The following is a 27,124-nucleotide window of genomic DNA, read 5'->3' as shown; positions in this document are numbered from 1 at the left end:
AGCAGTTATCTTTCCTCTGAAAAGGAGTTGAGTGGTCATGTGCCCACTATTGAAACATTGAACTCTAGTTAGCACCTACAAAAAAGAGGAAATCTCTGGGTACTGAAGTACATTCCTCTTGAAATATGTGTTAACCCATAATTTCTCACAATCATCACTGCAGCTGGCTGTTGATGTGTTCATGTCACGAACTACCTAGAGTGAACCTTAGGGAAAATGTGATGAATACATGGCCCAGTCACCTGGGAAGTAAAGTACTGTAACAAAGCACAGGAGAAAAATCATCTCCTCAGGGTTCAGGCTCTATCAACAGAGCTCTAGGATGGTATTGGCTGAGAAGATGAACATAGTCCTCTGTCACTAGGAGCAGAGCTGTTAAAAAGGAGATTTTCTGCTTCACAAAATTCCGTATCTGTAGTGTCAAAAAGACCAATTTTGAGAGGCCTTGCCTAAGAGGAAAAATTACTTTGAAATAACCACTTCAAAAAATTGTTTTTAAATAAACTGGATTAATATCTTCATCTTCTAAGCTCAGAAGCCCCTTTCTGGCTTAACTCAGCTTCCTTTTCCTCTCTACTTCTGATTATTCATGATCTCTCTCATAACTATGGCTGTAAAACCAATTCTGTAAGAAGCTCAAACATCCCTGTTGGGTTCTGAATATTTCTCAATTCCTAAGCCGAGGGAGAGATTTAAAGGCCTTGGAAAACGTGGCAAAAATGATGTTGTTCAATTATGCAGAAGGAAGCCTGCAGATCTCAGCCAAAAGGACATTCTGCAGGTTCCCAGGCTGCCCTCTGCAGAGCTGACAGCTGAGTGCTGGTTCCTGCATGTTTGGAACTACAGCAGGAAATGTGGGAGCCAATAACTTTTTCCAAGGGCTCCCCAGCTGCCTCCACAATCCTGGGATCCAAACCTGCCCACTGAACCAGCAGAAAAACAGGTTTTATGTCAAAATAGAAAACCCTTGACAAACTAACATTTCTGAAAAGGGAAAAAAAAAGCACTACTAAAAATTTCTCAATCAGCTTTAGTTGGTTTAGAATGTGCCTAGTGTTGTTTGAGGCATAACCTGCACAGCCCCAGTCTGGTATTCTCTCACTTCACAGTGATGTAGAGCAGGAAATAACTATACTGGAACCACCCATGTGTAAAACAAAAGAAAATAAGAAATTCTGTAAACTTAATCTACCAAAAGTAGCAAATAACAAGGCAGGATAATATTTTTGTCATTTTGAACCAAGGGCAGATAGAAAAGACACATGTGAAAATTGTATAGTAACTCTCAGGTGAAGAGATGGATAAAATTTAGAAGGAATCTGGTGAACAATGTATTAGAGACCTTCTGAGTAGGCTGTATGTCCATCAGACAAAAGCAGTGTACAGAATTGCTTTGTGTTTACTTGGAAACATGATACTGCTCATGACTGTACTAAAGCAGGAGTCACATTTTGAACACACATCCAGTTTTGGTTTTTTACATCTCCTCAGCTGACACACAACTGACATCCAGCCTCTAACAGCACAGGTGAAGAGCACTTTGATAAATGATGTAAGGAAAACCTGCTAGGTTGCATGTGACTGGCATTTAGAAGTGGTTGGAATTCCCTTGGTAACCCATGGGAGATGATCAGCCACCTTCAATCCTCTCAAATTTGAAACCATTTTGAGAACACCACAGAGCCTGTAGATGACAACAATGGCAAAAAAAGCAACATGCACACTTAACCACCTTATTCAATATACACTTTTGCATGCTTTTATGAGAACTAATTTTTTGTTCAAATTGGTTTGAACTTTTTATACACTCATCCCTTTTTCTCTTGCTAAAGAGTTTATAAATCATGGGCAGATAAGATATACCCTTTGCAAGCTGTCTAATGGAAAATCAAATTAATCAACACTTCTTTCTAGTCTTATAAGTGCTATTTTGCCTTCAAGTATGGTAAACCTAATGAAGACCCTTTCATGACTTTGATGCTCCTTAGATCTGGGTATCAACAATCACAGCATCTTACAACAAGCCTTTATGGAGTTACAGAGTAGTCCTGCAAGGTTGCTGATTTTTAGTAGTTGAAATCAGAAATCCTTGGGCCAGTTCATCTATAATTTAGCTCTCTTGGCATAATCTCTGACTTTTTAAAAAATGAGAGACTAGCATGTTCAATATGCTGTAAAATACACATTTTCACTATAACAACTCTATGCAGCATCATCAAGTCTGCTGTTTAAAGTGAGGTATCTTTGCAGCATCTTCATGTGAAACACCAAATACCTTTTCTGGCATAGTCACATAATTTCTGTATTTCTACACAGACTCTAAAAAACCTTCTATGCTTTAATTTCTTATGTACATTTTTGGCATAAATTTACCAATCATTGATATACTAGATAACTGATTATATTTCTAAACCACTAGGAGCAGTATAGTCACTAAAAGGAATTTTGCAATTTACTGTGCATGCTGTCCACCCATGGTTAGAGATCCATTGTCTCTAAAGTTACTACCTTGGCATGTTTTTTTGAGATCCAGTATAAATAAAAGCCAAAGTTGTTGTACAAAAGTTTGATCTACATACTTTTAAATGTTACATCCATCTGGCTCTGTTCTGAAAATCACAGCTATCTGTATAGTGAGATAATGGGCATACATGTACACCTGCTGAAATGCCAAACATCATAAGCTGATGTGTGCATAAATATTACCTTCTAGTTTAGGCAAATTAATACCAAAAATTACACCTTTCAGTATTAAGACGTTGCAAACACATAAGCATGCAAGCTACTTCATTTTGTTCTTAGACACCCTAATATAAATCATAGAATCACAGAATCATTTAGGCTGGAAAAGACCTGTGAGATCATTGAGTCCAACCATTAAAACAATGCTCCCAACTCCACTAAACCACGTCCTCAAGTCCTGCATCCACACTTCTTTTGAACATTTCCAGGGACAGCAACTCTACCACTTCCCTGGACAGTCTGTTCCAATGCTTCACCTTTGGATGAAGAGAAGAAATCTTTTCCTAATAGCCAATGTAAATCTGCCCTGGCACAAGTTGAGGCCATTTCCCCTCCTCCTATTGCTTGCTACTTGGGACATTAATATAAATGAGAGAACAAGGAAGTATTTTAACCATTAGTCAAACTTGAAAAAAAAAGGTTTAAAATTTTCCAAGGTGATTTGGCATCCAAAATTGAAGATGAATGCCTAAGATGCCTCACTGACAGTAACTGAATTTTTCCAAAAGTACCACTAAAGACTTCTTTGCACATTGGGCTCCCAAATACTAGATAGTCCCTAGTGTTCTCCTGCATGTCAGCTTTTTCCTCAGGTATTGCAAAACCAATTCAATTCCAAAATAAAATACTGCAAATCTGCCACAACTCTTTCATAATAAATTATTAAGATCTAACACAATGTCCTAAAATGCCCAACATATTTGTAACAGTGTGCAATATCTAAATAGCACTTTTTCATAGAAAACATGCAAAATACATTATAAGACAAGGAATACATGACCTCCAAATAAGAATTTTTAATCAGAACAGTGCAGTGAAATGTAATGTGCTACACAGCACATTAGCAAAGGACTCAGAAACTGTTCTACAGAGTATTTTTGAATTTAAAGACTGAATGAAGGCATTACTGCACTATATTGGATGTACTTTCATAGTGGTCACAAATTGGAAGAAGGTTGATTAAGATTAGATACTGGGAAAAAATTCCTTACTGTGAGGGTGGTGAGGCACTGGCTTGGGCTGCCTAGAAGAGCTGTGGATGCTCCATTCCTGGAAGTGCTCAAGGCCAGGTTGGGTGGGGCTTTGAGCAACCTCCTTTAGTAAAAGGTGTCCCTGCCCATGGAACAGGGTTTGGAACTAGATGAACTTTAAGGTCATTTCCAACCCAATCCATTTTGTAATTCTATCATTCTATGAATTGTTAGTATAGAAGAGTGGAATATGAACAATGGGACTGGCATTTTAATGCCTGTAGCTCTGCATTTCAGTCTGGGGTTTAAGATATTTTGCTCAGTCTTGTAGTTTTGTGATAAATACCCAATTGTAACACCTGCTAAAGGATTCAGTAAAATAGCTAGAAATATTTTCTTAAATGGGAAAAGAGGCTTTTTGAAACATCTAGTAATGTTCAAATCCCTTTTTTACATTTTCAGCTTTGAAATACATTGAATTGAAATGTGAGTTGCACCATGATTATAATGGCACCTAAATAAATCCATGTCTATCTTAACATATCCATATTGCTGTCTAAAAGTACAGCAAATGAGTCATTCCCATCAACCACCATGTTGCTGTTGCTGCTTCTATGCCTAATATGGGACCAAGCCATGTTCTGTTTATTTAAGTAAGCAATTTCAGCAGAGCTAGTGGAGACTTTAAATTATTTATGTGAACAACAGCAAGAATATCTATCTACTTTATTTACATAAAAATGAAGTATTTTTTATAAAGTAGTCACCTAGGCTTCTTTTTTGTTTCACTGTTGACTCGTGAGACAGCTGGAGATGAACCTCTCCAGACTGGTTTATCTAAGTGCTTCATTGACTGCTGAGGGAGCCAAAGTCACCTAATTTCTCCAACAAACCTAGGCAGAATTCTCTCTATCCAAGATTTATTTGGTATTTGGCTGTGACAGAGAACTCCAGGAATCATCATGCAGTCCTTCAGAGTCAGGTGAGGATTGTATTGAACACTGATAGCACTCTACTAGAAAAATTCCAGAGGACTTAGGAAAATTGAGTATGATTTAACAGTATTTACTCTAATAGTAAACATTAGTTTATTATTACCTAAAATAATACACTGAATTGGCTTCTTATCCTTAAAACATTGGCACAAGCCAGTTAATCAAGTAACATTGCAGTAAGAGTTCTCAATCTAAGTCAGAATCACAGTATCAAAAACCATTAAATATTTACTATTTTTTCTGATTTCAAGCTTAAACAGAATGAATGTTCTTTTAACCTATTCTTTGTTGTATTTTTTTAAATAAAAAGGGGATTTTGTTCTACATCAGAACTTACTGCCGTTTCTGAGGGGATTACTTTTATTCTAAATTAAACAAAAAATTGAAACAAATGTCAAAATTGCATTCCTATCTTTTCCTCTTTCACAGGTTGTAGAAGACTAAGCCCTATCAGATTGGTAGGTATTTTTTACTTTTAGTTTTAATTCTTTTTCCAAATACCATGCCTTTTTTAAAGCCAACATCTTCACATTTTACAAGGTTAATGAAAGAAGTGTTACTTCTTCCACTGCTCACTTTTCCAAAATTGCCTATACTTCAAAAAGTCATTAAAAAAGCAAAAGCTATCAGAGGAAGATTTAGGAGGAAGTTCTTAAAAACCACACAAGTACTTAATCACACTTAACTGTTCTATGGTGAAAAAAAAAAAAATAACAGCATATCTACGAAAAACTGTTTCTAGAATATTTTTTCAAGACTACATGGTAAAAGTCAAAGTTTATCAGAGAGTAGCTTTGGCCTTTTTCAACTGAGTTGCCCATCAGACTTAAATAAGTTAACCACAATCAAAAAAGAACAAGATGCTTAGAAAGAGAAGTGCCCAAATGACAGTTTGGGGTATAATACAAAGCAACAACTCTATTAGTATTTGTAAATCTTCATGTAACTGTTCTTGTGATAATTTTCTTAAGGCTTCCCAGCTTGTTAATCAATTAGATATGCATTCCTGAATCCACAGCTCTTCATTTTCCTGAAAATGCTTATGACCTTTCCAGACAAAAGCCTGGAGGACTAAAAACCCACGTGACTGCAAGAGCAGCTGGACTTTTCAGCACTAAATTCAGTAAATATTGAAAGATTCCTCTTTCTAAAACTTAAAAGCAGAACCTAGACGCCTATCCCAAGTAACCTTAATGAGGCAGATTTCAGAAAACATCCCACTTCTGGAAACCCAATCCCAATAGAGACACATGACAAGCCACAAGACACATTCAAAACACCTTGATCAACATGAGCACAGTTGTTAAAACTGTTAAAACACCTTCCTCAGTCAACTGGCACAACCAAGTGACAGCAGCAGTGAAAGATACAGAGCTTAGTTATTTGTTCTTGAGGCTGGCAATAGGAATGAAGGAGCTGGGATGAACAACACTGGGACCTAAATCAGGAACTGTCTTTAGGCACAGTGTGACTCTTCTCCAACACATCCAAATTTGTATTACACAATGAAAAGCATTTTAGACTAGCCTTTTCTCTCCAACACAGAACACTTTGCTCTTTGATACTGTTGTTTTATATTGCAGTAGCATTTATAAAAAGGGTTTCCTTTTGCTTAAAAAAATAGGAAGAATCCCTTAGTCAACGAGAGTTTAAAATTTTGTTCTTGCCTTGGGATGCTCACAGAAAAAAATGGCACATCTGTGAAAAAGATACTGTAAGATGAAATTTCAAACTGAATGCAGTGAGACTGATCATAGACGGTGAAGATGGGAGGAAGCAGAGAGTAGTAAGAAAAGGTAACTATTAAGACAATTGAACCTCATTTGATTGTCATCACCTGTTATCAGCATCAAAAGTTTTCTGGACTACAATTAAATAAATGCAAACCACATTATCTGCAGCATCCATCTACTATCTCTTTTTAATTGGCAGTTGTCTATCACAGAGGCTGGGACAAGTCTAAACAAAGAATTTGAAAAACATTCAGGCCATCTGACTATTTCTGGGAGAAAATTCCTCTTGCGTTGCCTATAGAGCTCACAGAACACCTAATGTATAGGTGTTCACCATGAATTCTCATTGATTCCAGTCCTAAAAATAAGGAAGTAATTTTTTTTCTTTTGTTTTTGGGCTAACAAAGAGAAAGGATATAAAAAAACTTTTACATTCTCAAAACGATACAGCACAATGCAGGCTGAAGCACAACCTAGAAATCCATTCCAAAAGCCAGTGATTTCGGTATTTGACAGACTTCCCTCCCAATGAAAGATTCTGAGCAGGATCATAGAATTTAGCAAGAGAACATTCTCAACAGTCCATTAGCAAGAGACAATGGGAGGAGAAAAACAATCTTATGATTCATGAGAAAAACTGAGTGCCTTATTGAGGCACTTGTGTCAGAATGAAAACTGCACAACTACAAGCTGCACAGGCAAATGGGCAGAGCATTCCAATGTAGAAAGGGAGCTGCTCAAAGGCATATTTGTAACAAGAAGCTATGCAAGCTGCCTCAGAGCCCACAGACAGCTCTCTGTCACAAGTAGAAGCAGAATAACTATAAGTGATCGCTTAAACATAATAATAGTAAGAATCATGTTAATTAACAATATGAACACTCATGAGACTGAGACATTTTTATTGCCTCAAAGCTAGAACTGGCCTGGTCTGCAGTAAGAACTGTCATTGGGATTACAGATGGCAAATAACTGACAGAATCAGGCTCCAGGCATGCTTTTTCATCTTTACCATGCAGTTTTACATTAATTTAACAGAGTGTTTACATTTTCTCTTCACTTTGCAGTATGATGCTGTAGATAGCTGCATGGTTCCACACACAATCTGAACTGTCATATGCCATAAAAGAGAATATTTTCTTTTTCTCATGCAACTAGATGCTCAAAATGTAGCATTTTGAACCTGAACCAATATAAAAATGTGTATTTAACATGAGTATAGCAAAAGACATCTCCTGTGGAGGTTATTATCTGACATCCTATTTAATGTAACAATGGTACTGGTACTGCTGCTGAGCAGATCATTATTCTGGTTTGCTGTATTTGAGGGTAGCCCCTTATTCAAAACAACACAATTGTGTCCCTTCACGATTGCTTTGAACAAATGTTATTATCCAGGAAAGGTGATTATTCTCCATTACCAAAATGGTAAGGACATTTAAAAAAATCAAGTAGTCAAATGCCTCTGTCCATGGTAGCATTTTAAAAAATGCCTGTAATCAAGAGATGATGATCATTAACTTAGAAATAAAAAAATAATTTAAAACCCCAAAGAGATACACACTAAATTTCAGGATTATTCAAGACATATGCATAAAATGCTACTTATTCTCTTAGGAAGATGATGGGAGCTCCTCCAGAGATTTTGGATAGTCTTTGGCTTGTATTCCTACCTGCAAACAGGGTCACAGGACAGATATCCCCTCAGGCCCAAGAGGCTGCAGTCTTTGGCATGAGTTCCAGTGCCTTGTCACTTCCATTCATGGGCAAAAAGTCAATGTTTTGGAGGGTGATTTGTTTGTTTAAAACGAAATAAAGCCCATCATAAACTGCCATGAAACATTATAAAACCAGGAAATCTTTCTGAACCATAAACATTGCCTATTAGGATCATATTCCTGGTAATCTCTGCTCTTTTTCCCCTCCCAGGAATAAATTTGATCCTGCAACCTTTATTCATATGAAAGTAACATTTGCAAATGTGCACTGAAGTCAAGCCAACCCAGCTCTTATGGGTTGTAGCCCCTTATTCACATTGCAGAACAGTAGCACAAGTCTCTCAGATGAAAAAAAATGAGCCAGTTTACATAACTACTCATCAGTGTGAATAATGATAGTAATAAGGCCACAAATTGGAACAGTGAGATTTACTAGCATTGGCTAATTTCGTAAGTATTTTCAATTGAAAGCACAGCAAAATAAATTATTTGGCTTCATGAAAGCTGAACTTGATGAATTATTGTCAGACAGTGAGTAGATGCAATTTAATGCCACTTAGTACATTGTAGGAAATATTTATTTTCTATTTGTCCTTTCTTTTTGTTTTGGAGGGCTAAACACTCTGCCATGTACACCACCACTCAATCTTTGGCACTTCTGTCTGCACAGATGCCCTTTATTCTACCTGTCTTTCTTCATCTGAGCTTCCATTGTTCAAAAACAGTGCCATCCCAATGTCTCAAATAATAAAACCATGCAGTTGATTAGAATCCCAAACACACACAAAAATTTAGTTTCTGTCTTTGCTTTTTTGTGTTATCAAATAGTGGCCTTACTCTACAAATAAGCCTGATATTTTGTTCTTTTAACTGTCAGCTACCATCTTAAACAACATATGGTACTCATAAATATTCTGCAAAAACTGCAGGAAAGAGAAGGACAGAGAGAAAGAGAAAAACAGTACAATGCAATAATCTCCAATATTTTTTTTATGCAATTAATGGGTTTGCAGATGATTCGCTAAAAAAAAAAATGGCATGTTTAATCACTAAATGATATCTATTTGTAACAATGAGGTGTTTTTGTTGTCATCTAAAGGCCAGAGAGATAGCTAAGACATTAAAAACAATGTGTGTAGCTATCTAGTTTCTTCTGAATTTTCTCCATTTTGGAAATAAAAATTCTTTCTAGAGATAATGAAGCTGCCAATTAATGAGAAGACTTTATTTACCTACTTTTCTGCTACTGAGTAATATTAAAATAACAATGTTTGAAAACACTGTCAGTTGTATACCATAATAATCTTCATGAGTTTTGGTTCAATTATAGCTACTGAACCATTGGGATGCTCAGGTTATAAGTTTGATGTCTGTGTTTTACAGCCATTAAACATGTTTTGCACACCTATATATCAACTGAAAGATTTTAAGGAGTAACTTGCACTGAAAAGTAATTGGCTAAGGCATACAAGAAAACATCCAAAGCCAAAACATTGCCACTATGAGGTTACTACACTAGCCATTTTTTTGAGTATAGCCTTTCTATAGCAGGATCAATTTTACAGAACTCTCTGGAATCCAGCTAGCAGAGGCCTTTTAGAGAAAAATCCATCTTACAGCAAGACTTTTCCAGGCAAAAATCTGTAACTAACTTAAAGAACTAAGTCACTATATAGTCCATAGTTTAGTTACCCTCCTTATGCCTTCCTTTGCTCTTCCTTTCCTAAAAATCCACATTAGTTCAATCTGTGAACTCTAGTGTCTTACAGCACTTTTAAATCAGGGGAATAATGAAGGAGGGCAAAAGAAATCTCTGACCTGGTATTACCAAAAAGAATTAAACAAACAAAAAAAAAAATAAAGACGCTAAGATGAAAACAAAATAGTGCCATGGATTTACATATGGGGTTTTGATGGAAACTAGGGCTGGGTTTTTAAGTCAAAACTCACCATCTCAAAACCACTTCTTTTCATCCGCCTGCAGGACTTGAGGTAAGTACGTATGCGTTTTCTGGCACGCTCTTGATACTCAGGGAATTGTCGCCTGCATGAGTCAATGATAGCCTGGATCTTTTCTTTGGGCTGCTTAGAGATTGGGACCATTCGGTCCAAGTTTTCATCTACAAACAGCCTGACAAACATCTGTTGGCAAGAGGGAGACAGAGGAGATGGGTTTGGAGGGCAGCTCTCTTCTCTTCCTAGCTTCCTGGCTTGATTACTGATAGGAAGACATATTTTTTTCTATCCACTGAAGAGCTTTGTGGGAAGCCAGAAATACAAAGCAAACAGTTCTTTAAAGGGTTATTTGGGGTGGGGGTGGGTTGGGTTTAAAAAATAGACAAGAAAAGAATAGTCTATAGGATACAGAACTTGTGAGATAAACCAGAACAGACTGTGAAAATAGGCACTACTTAAGTTTCATTATTAACAATAAGCTGTGATTGCTAATCATTTTATTGAACTGACTCACATTTTTTCTTTGTTTGAACAATTGCTTGTGTTTTCATGCATAATTATATACATTGGGAAGCAATAGAGAACAGCTGACCACCAGAATGGTCTCCTGACAAAACTAGCTACAGCCTCTTTCCATTCAATGGGTGAACATGCACATCCACACAGCCACACACACGGTCACACATGCTCACATACAGAACAAAGCTTTGTTTTCCTCACTGGTAAAGATGGCACTCTGCCTCAAAATTCTAAATGAAACACAGCAAATCTGTCGTCTGTTGGCAAGAGTTTAATGCGCGTTCAAATAACGATTGAAATAAGTCCCACAAATTAATGTGCCTTTAATATTGTCAAACTTACCCACAAACAACAATGCAAAAGGAATAGAAGAAGTAAACAAGGTGAGTGCAAGAGGGCTTACGTTAAAAGCTTTCAGTCGCTCAGCTTCTACCCCATCTGATTCGTTAACCTTCTCAGGATCTTCTTGCTCGTCATGGTCATCCTCATCCTCGTCTCCTCGATTCAGAGACAGATCTTCAGCACCTCTGCCTACACTCTCATTCTTGCCAGAGTCATAGCTGGAATAGCTATGTGCAGGGGACTGAAAATAGAGAGAAAGAATATGCTTGTGAAAATTCTCGGCAAAAATAAGGTCTCATTTATCAAAAATGCTTGGTAAATATTTCAAGAATTCCATGAATTTTTTTATACTTTGTTCAATATAAAGTGCTCCTAATCTTTCCAAGAGCAAACAATGCACAATTCTATTAATTTCAATGCTTTAAAAAAATGTGACCAACTGCAAATTCAGTAAATCTATTAACAAAGTAATTACCTATGACGACAATTAACATGAAATCTTTGCCATACAGCCTTGTGTGAGCACTATCTACAGAAGTTTCATATAAATACTAACTTCTTTGTATTAATCAAGATGTAAATAAGGGATAGCTGATTTAAAGAAAACCCTAAGAATTAAAATTTAAACATTTCAAGGCAAAGAGGATTCAAGTAGGAAACTGGTATTCATCCAATGAATATTAAATATTATCAAGAGATGCAAAAATTTATTCAAAATAGGGAGATGATTATGTTCTAGTTTCACTTGCAAAACCCCAGAATGAATTAGAGATGTGTAGGTTTACATTTTGAATACTCTCTGAGAATCATGTAGTAAAACCATTTTCTCTTTGAAAATCAGCATTCAGAACTTTCCCCTGAGCAGAAATTCATTTTGTTGGATAAAACAGATGACCATCTCAATACAGTGTATCTACTTGTAGGACCAAAAATTTCCAATTACCAAAAGTAATACATTTCATTTTCCCTTGCAATATCAAATCCTCAGTTAACTGTTCCCACTGCATACACTTCAAACTGCAGAGCATAAAGAGGCATCAATAACATAAAGTCTTCCACAACTTAACATTCTACAACATAAAACTTAAAGATCAAACCTGATCCCCAGCTGCACAAAATATCAGAGTATCTCCACCAGAGCCATCAGATTCACATTTAGGTCAATCAGAGCAAAATTTTATTTCCATATCTTAATGCTGTAATATTTCACTATTTTTCTCTCTTGCTTCAAAGCATTCTGTAGTCTGAATCAGGTGACACATGACAAATTTCACACTTTTTTTTTAGATGCCTCCTCCCTTGATGTCACCAAAAGTCAGGAGCATAATTCCTCAAACAAAAATACATTTCAAATGGCATGCCTTGAACCACATCCTGAGCTTCCTAAAATTGTCTTTATTTCAAGGTAATTTGCCAGCCACAGAATGAATCAGTGAGGTAGAAGGGAAAGACAAACAAAGCCAAAAGCCATTCATTCATAAAGTATATTTTTCCTTTATATTTTTACTTCAGCTTCTTTTTTTCCCTTTTCCTGTTTTCATTTCCATCATACTTTGGTCCTCTGTACACCATCAGTTTTAGAATCACTTGCCTTGCCTTAAGAGCACTCATATTCCAAGCCTTCCTTTTTTATATATCCTCCCCAGATTGTATTCTCACAGTACCAATCCCCTGGAGTTCAATTTTTTAATCCCTAATGCTCCTAATATCAGAACTTGCAGTCTCTCTCATCCCCTTTCCTGCATCTCCACTCTCTAGAACACTCTTCATTCCATAGACCCTTATAGCAGATGCAGGAAGAGTGAGAAAACATCAGAACAGAACAGAAGAGCCAGCCTCTGGATAAAAACAGCTTCAACAACAGCAAGCTCAGTATTACCTCCTCTGGGACAAGAAATTAGCCAGGGCTCAAGATGGCAGATGTGAGATGGCATGGGAAGATAAGGCTTGCAAGAGCAGCAAAAACAATACTCCAGTTTTTGATACACAGATATCTTGTCTTGTGAAGATGGTGAGTATCTACATTGCTGCCCAGTCAGACAAGTTCAGGCTCCATCCTAAAGGAGGTGATGGCTGTATCTTATCAGAGTATGAATATGTTAGCAAAAATGTTTAATCTGGCCAATGGCTACCAGAAGGCCAACAGCTGCAGCCTGGTAGCCTGTTACAGAGGAAGGAGTGATTTCCCTTAATCCTGAAGAGATTCTCAGAAGACATTTTTAAAAAAGAAAGTTACAATGATTAATTGCTACTTTTGTACAGTGCTCTGCAGTAGAAGATCTGACCTATGCTGCAAGATTTGTTCTTCTGTAGCTCTTTGTTTCACCCATCACTACAGCTATATAGCATGCAAAAGGCTTTGAGATAATCAAAAAGCCATTTCACGTGCTAGGCACCACATAAAGCACAGAAACTGCTGCCCTAAAGAAACCTACTGACTGAAATCCTTGTTGTGCAGACACTTGATCTTGCATGTGTCATTTCATCAGACTAAATCCAATTAGACTACTCATGTGCACAAAGTTAAACAGATGCAAAACTGATTTCAGTATGTACATATGTTTCGGCTGGATGCCAAGATCATAAATTATACACCAGGGGTGAGATTTCCTTTTGTGAAGGAAACAAATTCAGGCCAAAATGGCATAAGTATGTCTCTCAAAAATGCAACAATCAGGGTGGTTTTTTTGGATTTTGGTTCTGTATTGTTTTGTTTTGCTTTGTTTTTTAAAGAGAACATTGCATAGAGAGCCTGGTCCAACATCTTCTGTGAAGTTTTTATTTAAACAACAACTTTAGCATCTTAAATGAACTGTGGGGAATTCCAGTCTGAGAAAGTTGCATGGCAGGAATCCATATTTATTCACTGTGAATTTGAAGACCATGTACAGTACCAGGAAAAAGAGGTGTTTTTCTCCTAGCTGTTTCATTAGCAAACTGAGGAAGAAAAAAGCTCACTTTAAGTTTGCAAAAGTGCAGTTAAGAAAAAAATTTCTACCTTTCTGTATTTCTACACAGATGACTATTGATTCAGAGAAGGAAGAGACATCTCTCACTTGTGTTGACCCTGCAGCTGTACAAAAGCCAATAAAGATTTCCTTTTGCTATTCTATAAAGCAGCAGCAATGCTAAACAAGGGGTGGGAGAGCAGAGGACAACTTGTACTTTGTACAAAATATCCAATTTTAGGTCTTGCACTGTCCTTTCAAAAGGACATCTCCCACCTTTGACAGACAGGAACATGCTCATTCAGATTTCTAAACAGACCTTAACACATAAATTTTATGGTCCTGCAGTAAACTAGATGGAAGAAGTGAACCTGGTTAAAATGTTTTGATTTTGCTTGTTTTTTTCTAATAATTGCCAGTTTGCTTAAGACAAGAATCAGTTTTTGGCTCCAGTTCACCACCTGAAAGCAAAAACCTTTGTGCTGACAGGAAAATATGAGCATGGAGGGGAGCATACACATCTCTATTGATAGCAATGAAAGATTAAATCTTGGTGGAGTGGAAGCATTAGTATATGCAAGATGTTTCACAGGTTAATGTTTTGTGCTTAAAAACTCAGGGTTGGAGAAAAAAGTGACAGCAATGAGAAATTATTCAGCGACAACAAATGAGGCCAAGGCTAAGGACAAGATTATTTCTTTCCCCAAACATTTAGATGATTATCAAGCTGTCTTAAAAATACTGAGATGCTAATATTTATATTCTGACTACTTTGTCCTTGCCCTTTCTTGAAGATTCTGAGTTCATTATTTTAATCTCTTCCTTTCAATAACAAGTACTAGGCAGTATTGCTTTATCAAAATAAAAGTAAAGGTTCATGCCTAACAACCTGGTTTTAGGAGGCTGTGACATGAAATACCAACTTCTTTCTAAAATATAACAAGTCATCAACAATATTCACCTGGAGTCAAATCATACAACAGAAGACCTGGGAAGACATTGCAGTATCATCTACTTTGTCTTGTTACCCCAGAATCAGGCCAGATGGTCAATCCTGACCACTGATTTTCTAGTTTTTATCTTAAGACTTCCAGTGACAGAGAAGCCACGCATCCCCCAAATAACCTACACCAGTGTTTCAACATTGTAAGACCAACTTCTGACTTTCATAAATGTACTAAGCCTATTTCTTTATCATCTATCTACCATGGACTGCAATAGAAGAAGGGTGTTGATTTGGAAAAGAGAGCATTCTCTTCCCTCTTTATGAGACTCTTTCCAACAATTGAGTACTGTTATCATGTCCCCTCCCCTCAATCTTCTCTTCCCAATAAATTAACTTATGCAGTGAAACCCATGCTCTTCTGATTCCTAATTATTCTTACTGCTCTGTTCTGGATGTTTTCCATCTGATTTGAAACCTTCTCAAAGAGCAACTCCCAAAACTCCAAAATGCATTTCATTTGCAGCCTTTTTATGAAAAGATATTTCTTTATTGTTTAACCAATTTCTAGCATGCTTACAGCAGAAAAACCTTATCCCTTTATTTGTAGAAGAATACCCCAAAGATGCAAAAGACAGCAGTGCAGAAACCCCACAGTTGCCAACAGAAATCATGCTGTTATTTTATGAGGACTAAAGCAGAAGAAATCCAATACATTTGAAAATATAAAGTCTACCATAGTGCTTCAGTGCCTGCTGGGGTTCAACACTGGTGTATGGCTTGGAGGATGATGCCACATGAACTCATTGCAGGAAGCTTGGCCCAGCAGAGACACTTGTCTACCCTAGTGAGTGTACAAAGATGGCACTTAATTACCCAGCCTGAAGTTCCCCATTTATTCAGACGGTGAGTATTGTAATGAGTGAGTATTGTAATGAGGGTGAGTAATTATTGAGGGTGAGTATTTGTGATGACCAAAAATTGGAAAGATCACGTCTTTGTAACTTTAGAAATGCCAACATGGAACAAAAGACTGCACCTTTTCAGGAAAAGATGCCTCTGATGGAGCTTCATTTTTTACATTCACATTATATTTTACATTTACATTTAGTTAGATATCTATTTGATGTCTAAACATCTATTTGAGCAATGTGTAATTCTTTCAGGTGTTATATTAGACACTCATAAACCACTGAACTCCTGTGAGCAAGAGAGACTTGTACATTTGAAGGGCTGGCAAGACAGCAGCACAGGTCTCCATGGTTCATGGGAAGGAAAGGGGTCAGGAGACAGGCAGAGATGAAAACACTCTTCTGGCTATACATGATTCTCTTCTAGAAATCTGCCTCCACATATTTAAAAGTTACACACTTAAGTCTTTTCAATACATAAAACCATATTCTAAAGCTGACAGAATTCTGCTTGTCCCCAGTTTGTACATCCAGCCCTTTCCTCTTTTTCCTGCATTTCATTATTTCCCTCTTTGCCACTGAAAACATAAAAGTCTACAATTTCAGCAATTACTCTTGCAAATTATGTGTGCTTTTCTGTATATTTTCCTATGTGCTATTGTGTATACATATTTTTGTAGCAACTAGTCCTATGACACAGAAAGGGATTAGAATATTCTGAGGACAATGGGTTTGATTGCTTTGAAGATCCTTTTTTCCAAAATTATCAATTAAATTAGAACTTTTAAATTTTTTTTTTCACATTTACATTTTTAACTGAATTTACATGTGACAAAGTTTTTGAAAAATGCATAAAAATTAGCTTTTGGTAAACTGGTATGAGTGAAAAGCATGCCTTTTATTTGATATATAAAAAAAAATTAAAAGTTAAGCCTGAAAGGTTAAGGGAAAATTCATGTCCTATATCTCTCCCTTAAAAAATATTCAAAATTAATATTACATTGTTAGAGTTCCACTTCATTCCTGTGCAAACTGTGAGTTCTCTATATAGCAGGGAACTTGTTTAGAGGAGGTAGTTGTGTTTGGCTTTGGTTTTACTTTTTTCATTAAATCTATAATGCATGTAATAGAAACAACACATTAGAAAACATAAAATACTTTTGGCATATGCATGCCCTTTTGTTATTGAAATACTTGAAACCATAAATAAAAAGATTCCAAATTTTTTCTTCTCAATTCAAATAGAAGGCAGAGGCACAACTGAATATCAGGTTCAGCTATTCGAAGGAATTTGCTAACAGGTTTTTTAGATAGATGTCCAACTCTCTATTATCTTGTATTAATAAGCTGTTTTCTTTCCACAACCTCTCTTAAATCCTATGCTTTCTATCTTCCAGACTTTGCTGTTATTATCCTTTTTTATGGCCCCTTTAAACCTTCATATCGTCACATGTGTGGAACTTCACTGTCCATCTCTTCTCATTACAGAGAAGGCTCTGAATTCCCAAATACAATTCCAGCATCTCACCATTTATTTCAAGATCCAATTAACCTCATTTTTATAAACTCCACACATATTTGTTCATCTCACCCATATCTTTGCATCTGACTATGACCAGTTTGCTGCCCTTATTACACCATAATTGGCCTTTCCAGCTCCTTTATAGTTTCACCCTTGATAATGGGAAGGCATCATTGTGTGCAATTCTGCTATTTGGAGCATGAGGACAACAGCATTTTTATGGGAAGAATGGAGAGCTGAAAGCTAAGAATATCATAGGTTTGACTCTAAAAAAGTGATAAATAACATGTTTAGTGTTAAATTGTAAAGGACTTTTTTATACAAAACTTGTATTACACTGAAATACTGAAATATCTTTTTCATTTGCTCTGTGTTAACAATGTGACTTCCAGAAACAAACTGTTCAGTTATTTACAACAGGAGCTAAGAAATAAAAATATTTTGCTCCTGAATTATCTTTGACATGGTCTTCTCTCCAGACACATTGTTTTTCAGCCTTGAGAGAACACTGTCTCTTTCTAATCTGCTTGTTCTTTCTCAGTAATTTTCCAATCTATGCCATATTATGTTTGCTTATAATATTCCTTTCAACAGAAGCACATTTCTTAGCCATAAGGAAACTATAAATTACCCAGACACTTTCATTCCAGTGGATTTATCTGGATAAATAGAAGTTTAGATAATTAAAAGATAAGAAATAATTGAAAGACCCCTGGATACACATATCTTCCTGTGCTATTTTCTCCTTTTAGCTAAAATACAGTCTGTCCTAGGTCTATCCCCACTGGCATTGACCAACATCAAAATACCCTAATAGAAATAACCTCAAAAATTAAGTGGAGAGTAAAAACAGAGAGGCAATTGAGAATTCTCAGTCACGTAGAAGAATAAAATATATTAATAGGCTATATTTTAAAGAGTGTATTTCTAATTTTTCCACAACTAGTCTCTTATTACCTGATTGGGCATCTTCAGGAAAGCTCCTGCTCTTTCCCCAGCCATTCTAGAGGAGGAGAATTCTTGGGGGAATCAGAATCAGCATCTCCAAATCACCCTAGCACACCAGTACTGAGAGCACCAGAACAGAGCTGATTTAACAGAGCAGGAGACTTGCCTACTTCTAAGCTGCTAAATAGCTTTTTTTTCACAAAGTTGTTTTATTAATGAGCTCCTAGAACTCCTGTCACTGATGTAGGAAGAGAGACTTTTTCAACTAAACACTAAAAAAACTTAGTTATATAATCACCAATAACTAGTCACATTGCAAAATGTGGCTGCTGTGTCTTTGGAAAACATACAATGTCCTTTGTGGGAGTTGAAAAGTCAAACTGAAATGGTGACAGACTCAAATAAAAGATTAAATTATTTTTGGCAACACACACTGCTATTTTGAAGCTTTAAAAGGATCTGACAGAGTTTCTGAGAATTTGAGAATCACAGGTTGCCACATAGGAAAGCTCCATCACAAATTTCTGGATTTCTGCAAACTGTGTGCCAACAGAGTATTTAAACATTTTCTATAGCACACCCATAATCAAACCAGAAGATCTGAATTAATTTATACTCTTTAAAGAGCTTATGTTGAAAAATAAGGAAGAAAAAACAACAAAAAAACAAAAAACAACCTTACTTTATTATGAAAGTTAGGACCACTTCATCAGTGAGTTTTTAAGGACAATAATAGTATGCTTTGCAGGTAGTATCATAGCTCAGCAAAGCCAAGAGCCTGAGGGAGCCCCACATAGTTCTTGTGCTTTTGGCAAAATCCATCAAGCTAAAACTTCTAGTGGAAAACTATCATTTCCAATTTTTGGTGAAATGATGACCTTTTGACAAAACTCTTTACAGTTTCCATCCAGATTCCACAGCTTTCCCTTTTCTGGGGTATGGGGGTTTTTATTTTCCTTTTAAAATGAAATAGCAGCAGTTTATATGTGGATTAGTGAACATTTTTCCTATGAGATATATTTCAGTGACTACTAAGATTCACATTACAGGCAAGTAACAAGCATTTTTCACCAGCAATTCTTTGGCTAATTGTTGCACTGATAAGAGCTGATAAGAGCTACAAAATATTTTGCTAAATATTTTGCAAAAAAACTGGATTATTAATTTATTCTCATTCTATTTAAATTGAGAATGAAGCCTCTAATGCAGGCAAGAGATTTATAAGAGCTGAATATCACAACGACAATTACAGGTCCCAAGACTCCCACTCCCCTCTTTGCAGCCTGTCCTTATCTGACTGACAGAGGTTTAAGGTATAAACATGTCAACAAGGATAAGACAGGCAAGCTCTAAGTCTCCAGCAAGGAAACAGCAGAATCTCTGACAAAACTCAGTCTATCCATTAAAGATCCCACTTACTGACCAATAGTGCTACCCCTACTGTTTGAAAATATCTCAAACTGCTGTGAGCTGTCAAAACAGAAATAGTTACTGAATTCTGCAATGGCCTCTGAAGTCTGACTTAGGTAAGAAGCCAATGTCAGCAAAAAAAAAGAAGTAAGATACAGGAGTGATATAATTTCTTGAGCAGTAGTTTAAATGTGCTAAGCTTACTGCTTTATTTCTATGATTTTAATTTCTTATGGGTATCTGTATGTAGGGAAATAATGTTGTCATAAATACAGAAGGGCAGGGTTGCTTGTCAACGCAGCATCTGGATGTTCTGTTTTAATCTTGAGCATATTGCTGCTAGAAAAACTAAGAAGAATCCCTTTCCTCACTTTAGCAGTGAGGAATAAAACCAGAGAAATACAGAACACATGCAATTCACTGGTTTAGTCATAGGCCACTTGTCAGACATCTACAATTAACCAGAAAATTGCCATAATCTTTTTTTTCCTTCTGTGCTATTCTTTATGTTCATGCCCTTTGGTTCAGGGTAAGCCATTTTTTTTCCATGCTGCTTTCTCCTAAATCTCTTCATTCTTTATCTTTGACTCATTATGACTGTAGTTATTTTGCTTCAATCTCATCTTGCTTTCTTCTCTTGTCTCTGATACTATTCCCTCTATTTCTTCCTCCCTAAATTTCTCTCTGCTTCATCATGCCATAAATTTAAGCTGTGACATTAAAAGAGTTCAACAACCTGATTTTTTCTTCAGTCCCAAAAGGACATAGATGTGTTGGAGCGAGTCCAGAAGAGGGACACCAAGTTGATCACAGGGATGGAGCACCTCTCATATGGGGAAAGACTGAGAAAATTGGGTTTTTTCAGCCTGGAAAACAGGCTTTGGGGTGACCCAGTTGCAGCCTTCCTGTACCTGAATTCAGCCTACAAGAAAAACTGAGACAACAGGATGAGGGGGAATGTCTTCAAACTGAAAGTAAGCAGCTTTAGATTAGGTATTAGGAAAAAATTCTCTGAGGGTGGTGAGGCACTGGAAAATGTTTCCCAGAGGAGTTATGAATGCCCCATCCCTGGAAGTGTTCAAGGCAAGGAACAAGTTCTGACTGGTCAAGTGGATGGTGCTCATGTCCACAGCAGGGGGGTAGAAAGTAGACCCTCAAGGTTCCTTCCAAGCCAAATCATTCCATGGTTCTACAAAACATAAGGCTATCTCCTCAAGTCCCAAAGCAAGAATCTACACCTGGAAACTATGTGTTTATTAATAAACAACAGCCCTTGAATCTATGACTACAGGTGAATTCTTGCTAAGAGAACTATGACCACAGAGAATGTAGGCTTTGTACCTGCCCCTTTAATTCACTTTTGTTTCCTTCTCACACTCCTTACCATGGCAGTTTTCTACTTCTCAAAAGCAACAAAATGTTTCCAGAGAACAAATACATATGCAAATGAAAGAGTTTGAGTTATATCAGGTATGCAGAAGAAAAGACTGATTTTTGGTTTTTGACACTCACCTTGTTCCCTTGTCTGTCTTTTATCCTAGAAAACCTAGAGATGGAAAATACATAAGAGGCTTCCAGGTTGTACAAAGTTTCAAAGAGACCGATAACAGAGGCAGATGAAGAAATAATAATACAACATCACTGCAGGATTTGAGTGTTATAAGAATATCAGACAACAAGGGCAGCACTTGTTTTTACTAGGTAAAGAGAAAGAAAGGAACGAAGACAAAGGGTGCCTCTGTCCCATCCTTGTCAAGACTCTGGCAAAAGAGTGCTATTTGATGTCCAGGAGCTCAGCAACTCCCTATGATGCCTGATTAAGGCTACACAGCAGCTGGACTTATTAAACACTTATGCTGATCTGTGCACCAGTATTTTCTAATACAGAAGGACATGCAGTATTTTGTATCCTAACTCATATGAGAAGGAAGAACACAGTGCACACAGCAAAAGTTGGAAATAACTAGGAACTAGAAGCCATGATTGGGATGAGAGAGGAAAATGGTTTAACAATGGACCTTTCTTGGTGTGCTCTTTCTGAATTCATCAGAAGCTCTTACCCACGCTGATTTCTTCTTCCTAGTTCATTCTTACACAATGGCATTTTGTAATTTCTCACACCTTTTTCCTTTCCAGTCTGAGCATAGCATAAGTGCAAATACTTGGGAAGGAGATTAAAATTAATTGCTGGAAGCAGTAGAGGAGGGAACTCCAACTTATCTGTCTCCATCACTTAGGAGAATTTTAAGCTCTCCCTCTTACAGTTTGAGTGTTGCTTTGTCATGACAGTGCTATGCCAGAATAGGTGAGAGAAGACAGTCCAGTCACTTTCTCTTCTGACCAATCATTTACATCTTCAGAAGCACAGTTTAAAGGAAAAAACAACAAAAAAAGCCAGTAACATAACGTACTGATAGATGGACTCAGGAAAAAAAGCAAACCAATTGATTAATGACAGGAATGTAAGCCAAAAGAATCTGCACAGTACTGAACAGGCATTTACAGCTGATCATGGTACTAAGATGACATATTAAAGATTGATTTTCTAGGGGGAAGCTAGAAGCACAGAAGGGCCACAACACAATTATTTTGCATATGCAAGAGAGGAGCACATTGCCTAGTGAGAAGTATAGAGTACAATCTGAGAATGCTTGTTCTTGCTTTTCCTTTTAGCCTTTTACCTCTATCTGCTCATAGCAGCAACCCTTAGCAAGCTTTAAAAAACTCGCTGGAGGTAAATCAGCTAGATTGTCCCAGTAAGTAGCTCTGAGAGACAGAGGTTAATGGCCCTAATTATTACTTAAGGACCAGGTGGGAAGATTTAGAACTTGAGACCAATCAGGAAGGGAAAGATGAAGACAGGGCTCCTGAACCAGAGAGAAGGCCTGTTCCTAGTTTGCAATAGTCTGAGTAAGAGAGGAGCAGCTGAGATGTCTCTAGCTGAAGCTGATGGAATAAATTACTGATTAGTTCCTTCCTTATCTACCAAAAATAAATCTTAAAGAAATGCATCTCATAAATCAAGTAAATCTTGTAAGAAATGCATCTAATTTGGCTCTCCTTGTTTAGGGAAGGATAAATAAAACATTTATCATAAGAGTAAGCCAGAGGCATTGCTTGAGGTTATCACAGGACAGCAATCATGAGAAAGTTGTAGGAAAATTCCTCATAAAGGCAGTTTCTAACTATTAGTTTCCAGTTCAATGTATCCTTATGACTGATACAAAAAGACCAGGAAGAATCAGAAACAACAAAATAATCTTTCCATTCTAAATCTATGCTGACTGTGCTTCTGTTAAAGACATGGTCTGACATTTTGGGGGTGGGGGATGAAGGACATTACGAAAAGCATTAAACCTGACTCCCAGAGGAGAGCTGCTCAACAATTCCTGCTCAAACTACTGAGGCAGCCAATTCTAGCAAACAACACAGTAGTGTTGAAGAGCAAATGCTCTTCCCCAGAAGAGTCAGGTCATGGTAGCCCCCTAAACCCCTACCAATATCATTAAATATCTCTATTGGGTGGTTGCTTTCATAGTAGCATCCTGAAGAAGCCAGAAAATGTTCTTGTCATTTTATCTGCCCAAGATGGTACAGGACTTTCCAGCTTGTACAAATATTAATATATATTTGATACAAAAGTGAGCTGTTTTGGTTTGTCTGGTCATAAATGAGCTCTGAGATTTTATAAGCTGCCTGTTAAACTCTCAGGCTTGTGAGAAGAGAATCAGCCAGTTTCCTCCAGGATAGCATGGCATACTGTAAGCTCCCAGAACAGCTGCTGTTTAGAAAGGAAATTGCACTTATGAGCTTGATTCCATGCCCCAGTACTCTCTGTGATTTCTTGTAGCTGAATAAACTTTGTTTACTGCAAAATGGTTCTGTCACCTGGTACTTGGAGCTCAGTTAGAGGGAACCATACAGCCATCAAGCAGCACTGAAATTTCCAAGATGATCTAATAGACTTGGTCTAAAGGCTCAAACTAATTTACAATAAACAATATTTACCTTCAAAGATATTTTGAGTTGTGAATACTGGGACCACTTAGTCACATGCATTCACTTCAACTAACTAAATCACCACCCTGCAATGGAGAATTCCCATAGCAGAGTATAAAGCTGAGTAAAAACATCCTATTTGGCAAAATTCCACCTTTGCCAAAGAGAGCATTCAATCTACCTTCTTGTAGAGGAAGAATTCTGTGAGGAAATCCAGCTAGAATTGTGCCAGAAAAATTAAATAAATCAGAGCATACAGTGCATTCTCTCATATTGATATCATAACTCAATACCTGACTATGGAGAAATGTTGTTATAATTTTATAGTTACAGCTATAAAAACTGCTTTGTATCATTCTCCAACCCGAATTATTTAATCTTCCAGATCCTGCCACTAAAGTCAGAGAAAAGGGATTTGATCTTATGGTAAGTCAGCTTATCACATGAAGAGAACTAGCTGAAAACTTTAAATTCGGATCTGAGCTGGACTAATATTTTATAGGTTGTTGTCCCTTCCTATTTGCTTTCTTATTTTGTGTGACTACTGTTGTATCCTTAGCTTCCATAGATGAAATTTAAAGAACAAAGAGGAAACCAAAATAGAATACATTTTTTTTAAATTAAAGGAACTCATCTATGTATCTATTTTCAGAAAGTGGCCCTCCTCTCATAGTGTAATTGCCTACACTGTGTGCTCATGAGTCCCCTCTTTCAAAGAGCCCTACCTGAGCTCAAGGCATGAAGTGCTGTGATCTGCAGGCTGAGATCCTTCTGGAGAATGAATATAGAATGTAACTCTCACCTGATGCATTTTACTCAAATACAAAAGGCACAGAATTTGAGGGACAGAAGAGTTTTCTGTGAACATCCCCCATCACTGTCTCTGGAACTGGCATTGGTTCTGCTCTGTTGTGCGGCCAGGTCATGGATCAGAAAACCTGAGCAGGCTTTATAAATTTCTGAGCAGGAATTAATTTTAAAAACTGAAAGGCAAGGATAACTTTAGAGAAGTTCCCCTGCCCTGGTGTGTACCTATGGTAGGGCTCTATTGGAGCACAGGGATGTATTCATTTGTGGCATAGGATGCGAATGGCTTTATTTTCCATTATTAAAAAGTAACACCACACAAGCAATGGAAGCATTTAGAAACTGGTTTTCTCTGGCAAACATGACCTCTTGGGCTTTGTCAAGAAATTTTGCAACTCCAGTAGTAGTGTTCTTAGATGAATGTGATGATATGGTTTCTAGACACTGAATTTTAATATGTAGTATATACTTTTAACAGTGCCATAAGAAACAAACAAAATACAGAGACATGACTCATGCTGGCAGTCACAGCTTACCTCTACAAGTCCTGTAAAGGAGTAGCTTTAATATCTGCTCACTGATTCCTACACAGAGATATCCAGTATATGGTATTTAAACCAGTTTATCTTCAAAAAGTAGAACTGAGGAAACCTGACATCCTAAAGATGTGTGTCCTAGATCCCCAGGTCTCTTAGAGGGCAGGAGTTTGTGGCTTGTTGAGGGCTGGGAGATCACTCATTGCCCAAGCAGTATCTGCCTCTCAAAAGTCCAATTCCCTCATTAAATCAGCAATCTAAGTCTTTCTACTTGAGCCAAATGCAGATTTTCACAGCTCATAGCAGCTCCACATTGTCAAGATGTGAAATTAGTTTCAAAGGTTATTCAGGGACAGAAAAACTGACACAGCAGAAAACACCCCCTTTGGGAAAAAAAAAGACAACAAGCAGCAACCTCACTTTGAAAGAATAAACTGCACCATATGGATAGCAAAACAGTACTCTTTTTGCATAAAACTTTCCTGGCAGATCAGACTTTAAAAAACACTTTTTACCTGGGACACAAGTAAAACAGGAACAGTCTGGCATAAAATCTCTAAATAACACTTTGCATCTAAATGTATTTTTATGGAAAGCTATATTTTGAAAAGATCTAACAAATTATGGCTCTAGGTGGAATGAATTTCCAAGTAGTGTGTGGGAGATACCCATACAGAGAAAAATCCCATATTTATTAGCCACTTCCACAGCATTATGTGCTCTAATATACTATTAATTTTCTGGATATGTGTGCAAGTGGCATTATTAAGAAGTTCAAAATATTGAATAAGTATGGAAGATCATATTTTTTATTTATTTAATATAATTTAACCCCACAGCTTGACTGAAGGCAAGAAATATAAATTGATGATTATACAAAATCTGCTAAAAGCATGAAATCACTTTCACAAAAGACTTTTGTAAAGATGATGTTCTTTAAAAGATTCAACTTTCCAAGTAGCTGCTTCTGTTTAATAAACCTATGAGACTAATAGGTTAACTAATGCAAGAATAGAATGTCTGTGCACAGACATTTCTTTTAATGCACTGCCTTCCAAGGCCCTGTTCTAAAACATGGGTGACAAATGGACCATCCAGTAGTTTTTAATTGCTAATAAATTCTGCATTACATGCTTAATCAAAGTTCCCCATGAATTTCAGGACAGTCCTACCTGTTATTAAAACTGCAAACACCCAGTTTATTAACTGAAATAAAAAAATTTTACTATTTACCATTCAGCCTTTCAAAAGTCAGGGGATACACAACCCATCAAAGGACTCAAATTTTAGCTTTCTGCCTTATGTTTTCCAGAGATCACGTTTCAAAGGTTTTAAATAATGGGAGCTATGGAAACCCTACACATTAACTTTGCACACCAAAAATGGTTGGTCCTTCACTTGATCTCCTTGCTGAAAACTGCACTGCCCTCAATTAACTAATTCAAGGTAAGATGTTGTCTGATTTTTTTTCCTGGTAGGATGAAAGGCTTTAGGGTAGGATTAGTGAGGCACATTAATTTTGGAAATTAAATGCTGTCCTTTTTCTTGCCCGTATCTGCCCTTCCACCACAGTCAAAAGAAAACATCTGCAGTTTGTAAGATAGCCAGCTGTGGCCTAAGCACAACCCGTGGAAATTTGCCCTTGCAGAGTAAATACAAGTTCTCCCATGTGGGAGAGGAATGGGCTCCGAGGTTAAGATTAAATGGTACCAACACCATTTAAAACACTCTTACACTTTCTGTCATTAATCCATACCCTCATCAGGACCTTGCACTATTGCACTTTATTTTTCCTGACCACTTCTCTCTGTGCCCTTTACCAGGAGCCCCACTGAAGCTGAGCTATACCATGAGCAAGTGGGGGCCAAGAATGTCCCAGGCTGCTCCTGACTTGCTCCCTGCCCCTCCTGCCCTGAGCTGTGACCTGCACATCCCCTCCTTGTCTGCTGATCTTTGGGACTTGTTGCTGCCAGCAGCACTGCCCTGCCATTTGCTACATCAAGTCTCCATAACCTTGTATGGATTTTTCCCCAGTTTCAGAACTTTTCCTCCCTCTGATACTTTATCAAAGGTAAAGCACTGACCTGTAATGCATGCTCAGAAGATCAGATAGGAAATATCTTC

General features: G+C 37.1%; 1 protein-coding gene across 3 annotated transcripts in view; it reads right to left on the bottom strand.

The window, feature by feature from the left end:
* NOL4 (nucleolar protein 4) overlaps positions 1-27,124 on the bottom strand; it is a 188,148-nt gene that overhangs the window by 37,583 nt on the left and 123,441 nt on the right. For 2 of the 3 annotated variants that reach the window (XM_056485610.1, XM_056485612.1), the window contains exons 7-8: positions 11,038-11,217; positions 10,110-10,301 (exon numbers count right to left, since the gene is read on the bottom strand). In XM_056485610.1, the coding sequence (XP_056341585.1) occupies positions 10,110-10,301; positions 11,038-11,217 (372 nt within the window). The remainder of the gene's footprint in view (positions 1-10,109; positions 10,302-11,037; positions 11,218-27,124) is intronic. The other variant, XM_056485611.1, reaches the window with a different exon arrangement.

Source organism: Oenanthe melanoleuca, chromosome 2, assembly GCF_029582105.1.
Source record: "Oenanthe melanoleuca isolate GR-GAL-2019-014 chromosome 2, OMel1.0, whole genome shotgun sequence".
Classification (NCBI taxonomy): domain Eukaryota; kingdom Metazoa; phylum Chordata; class Aves; order Passeriformes; family Muscicapidae; genus Oenanthe; species Oenanthe melanoleuca.
The sequence above is the reverse complement of the archived record's forward strand: the minus strand, read 5'-3'. Positions and strand labels throughout refer to the sequence as shown.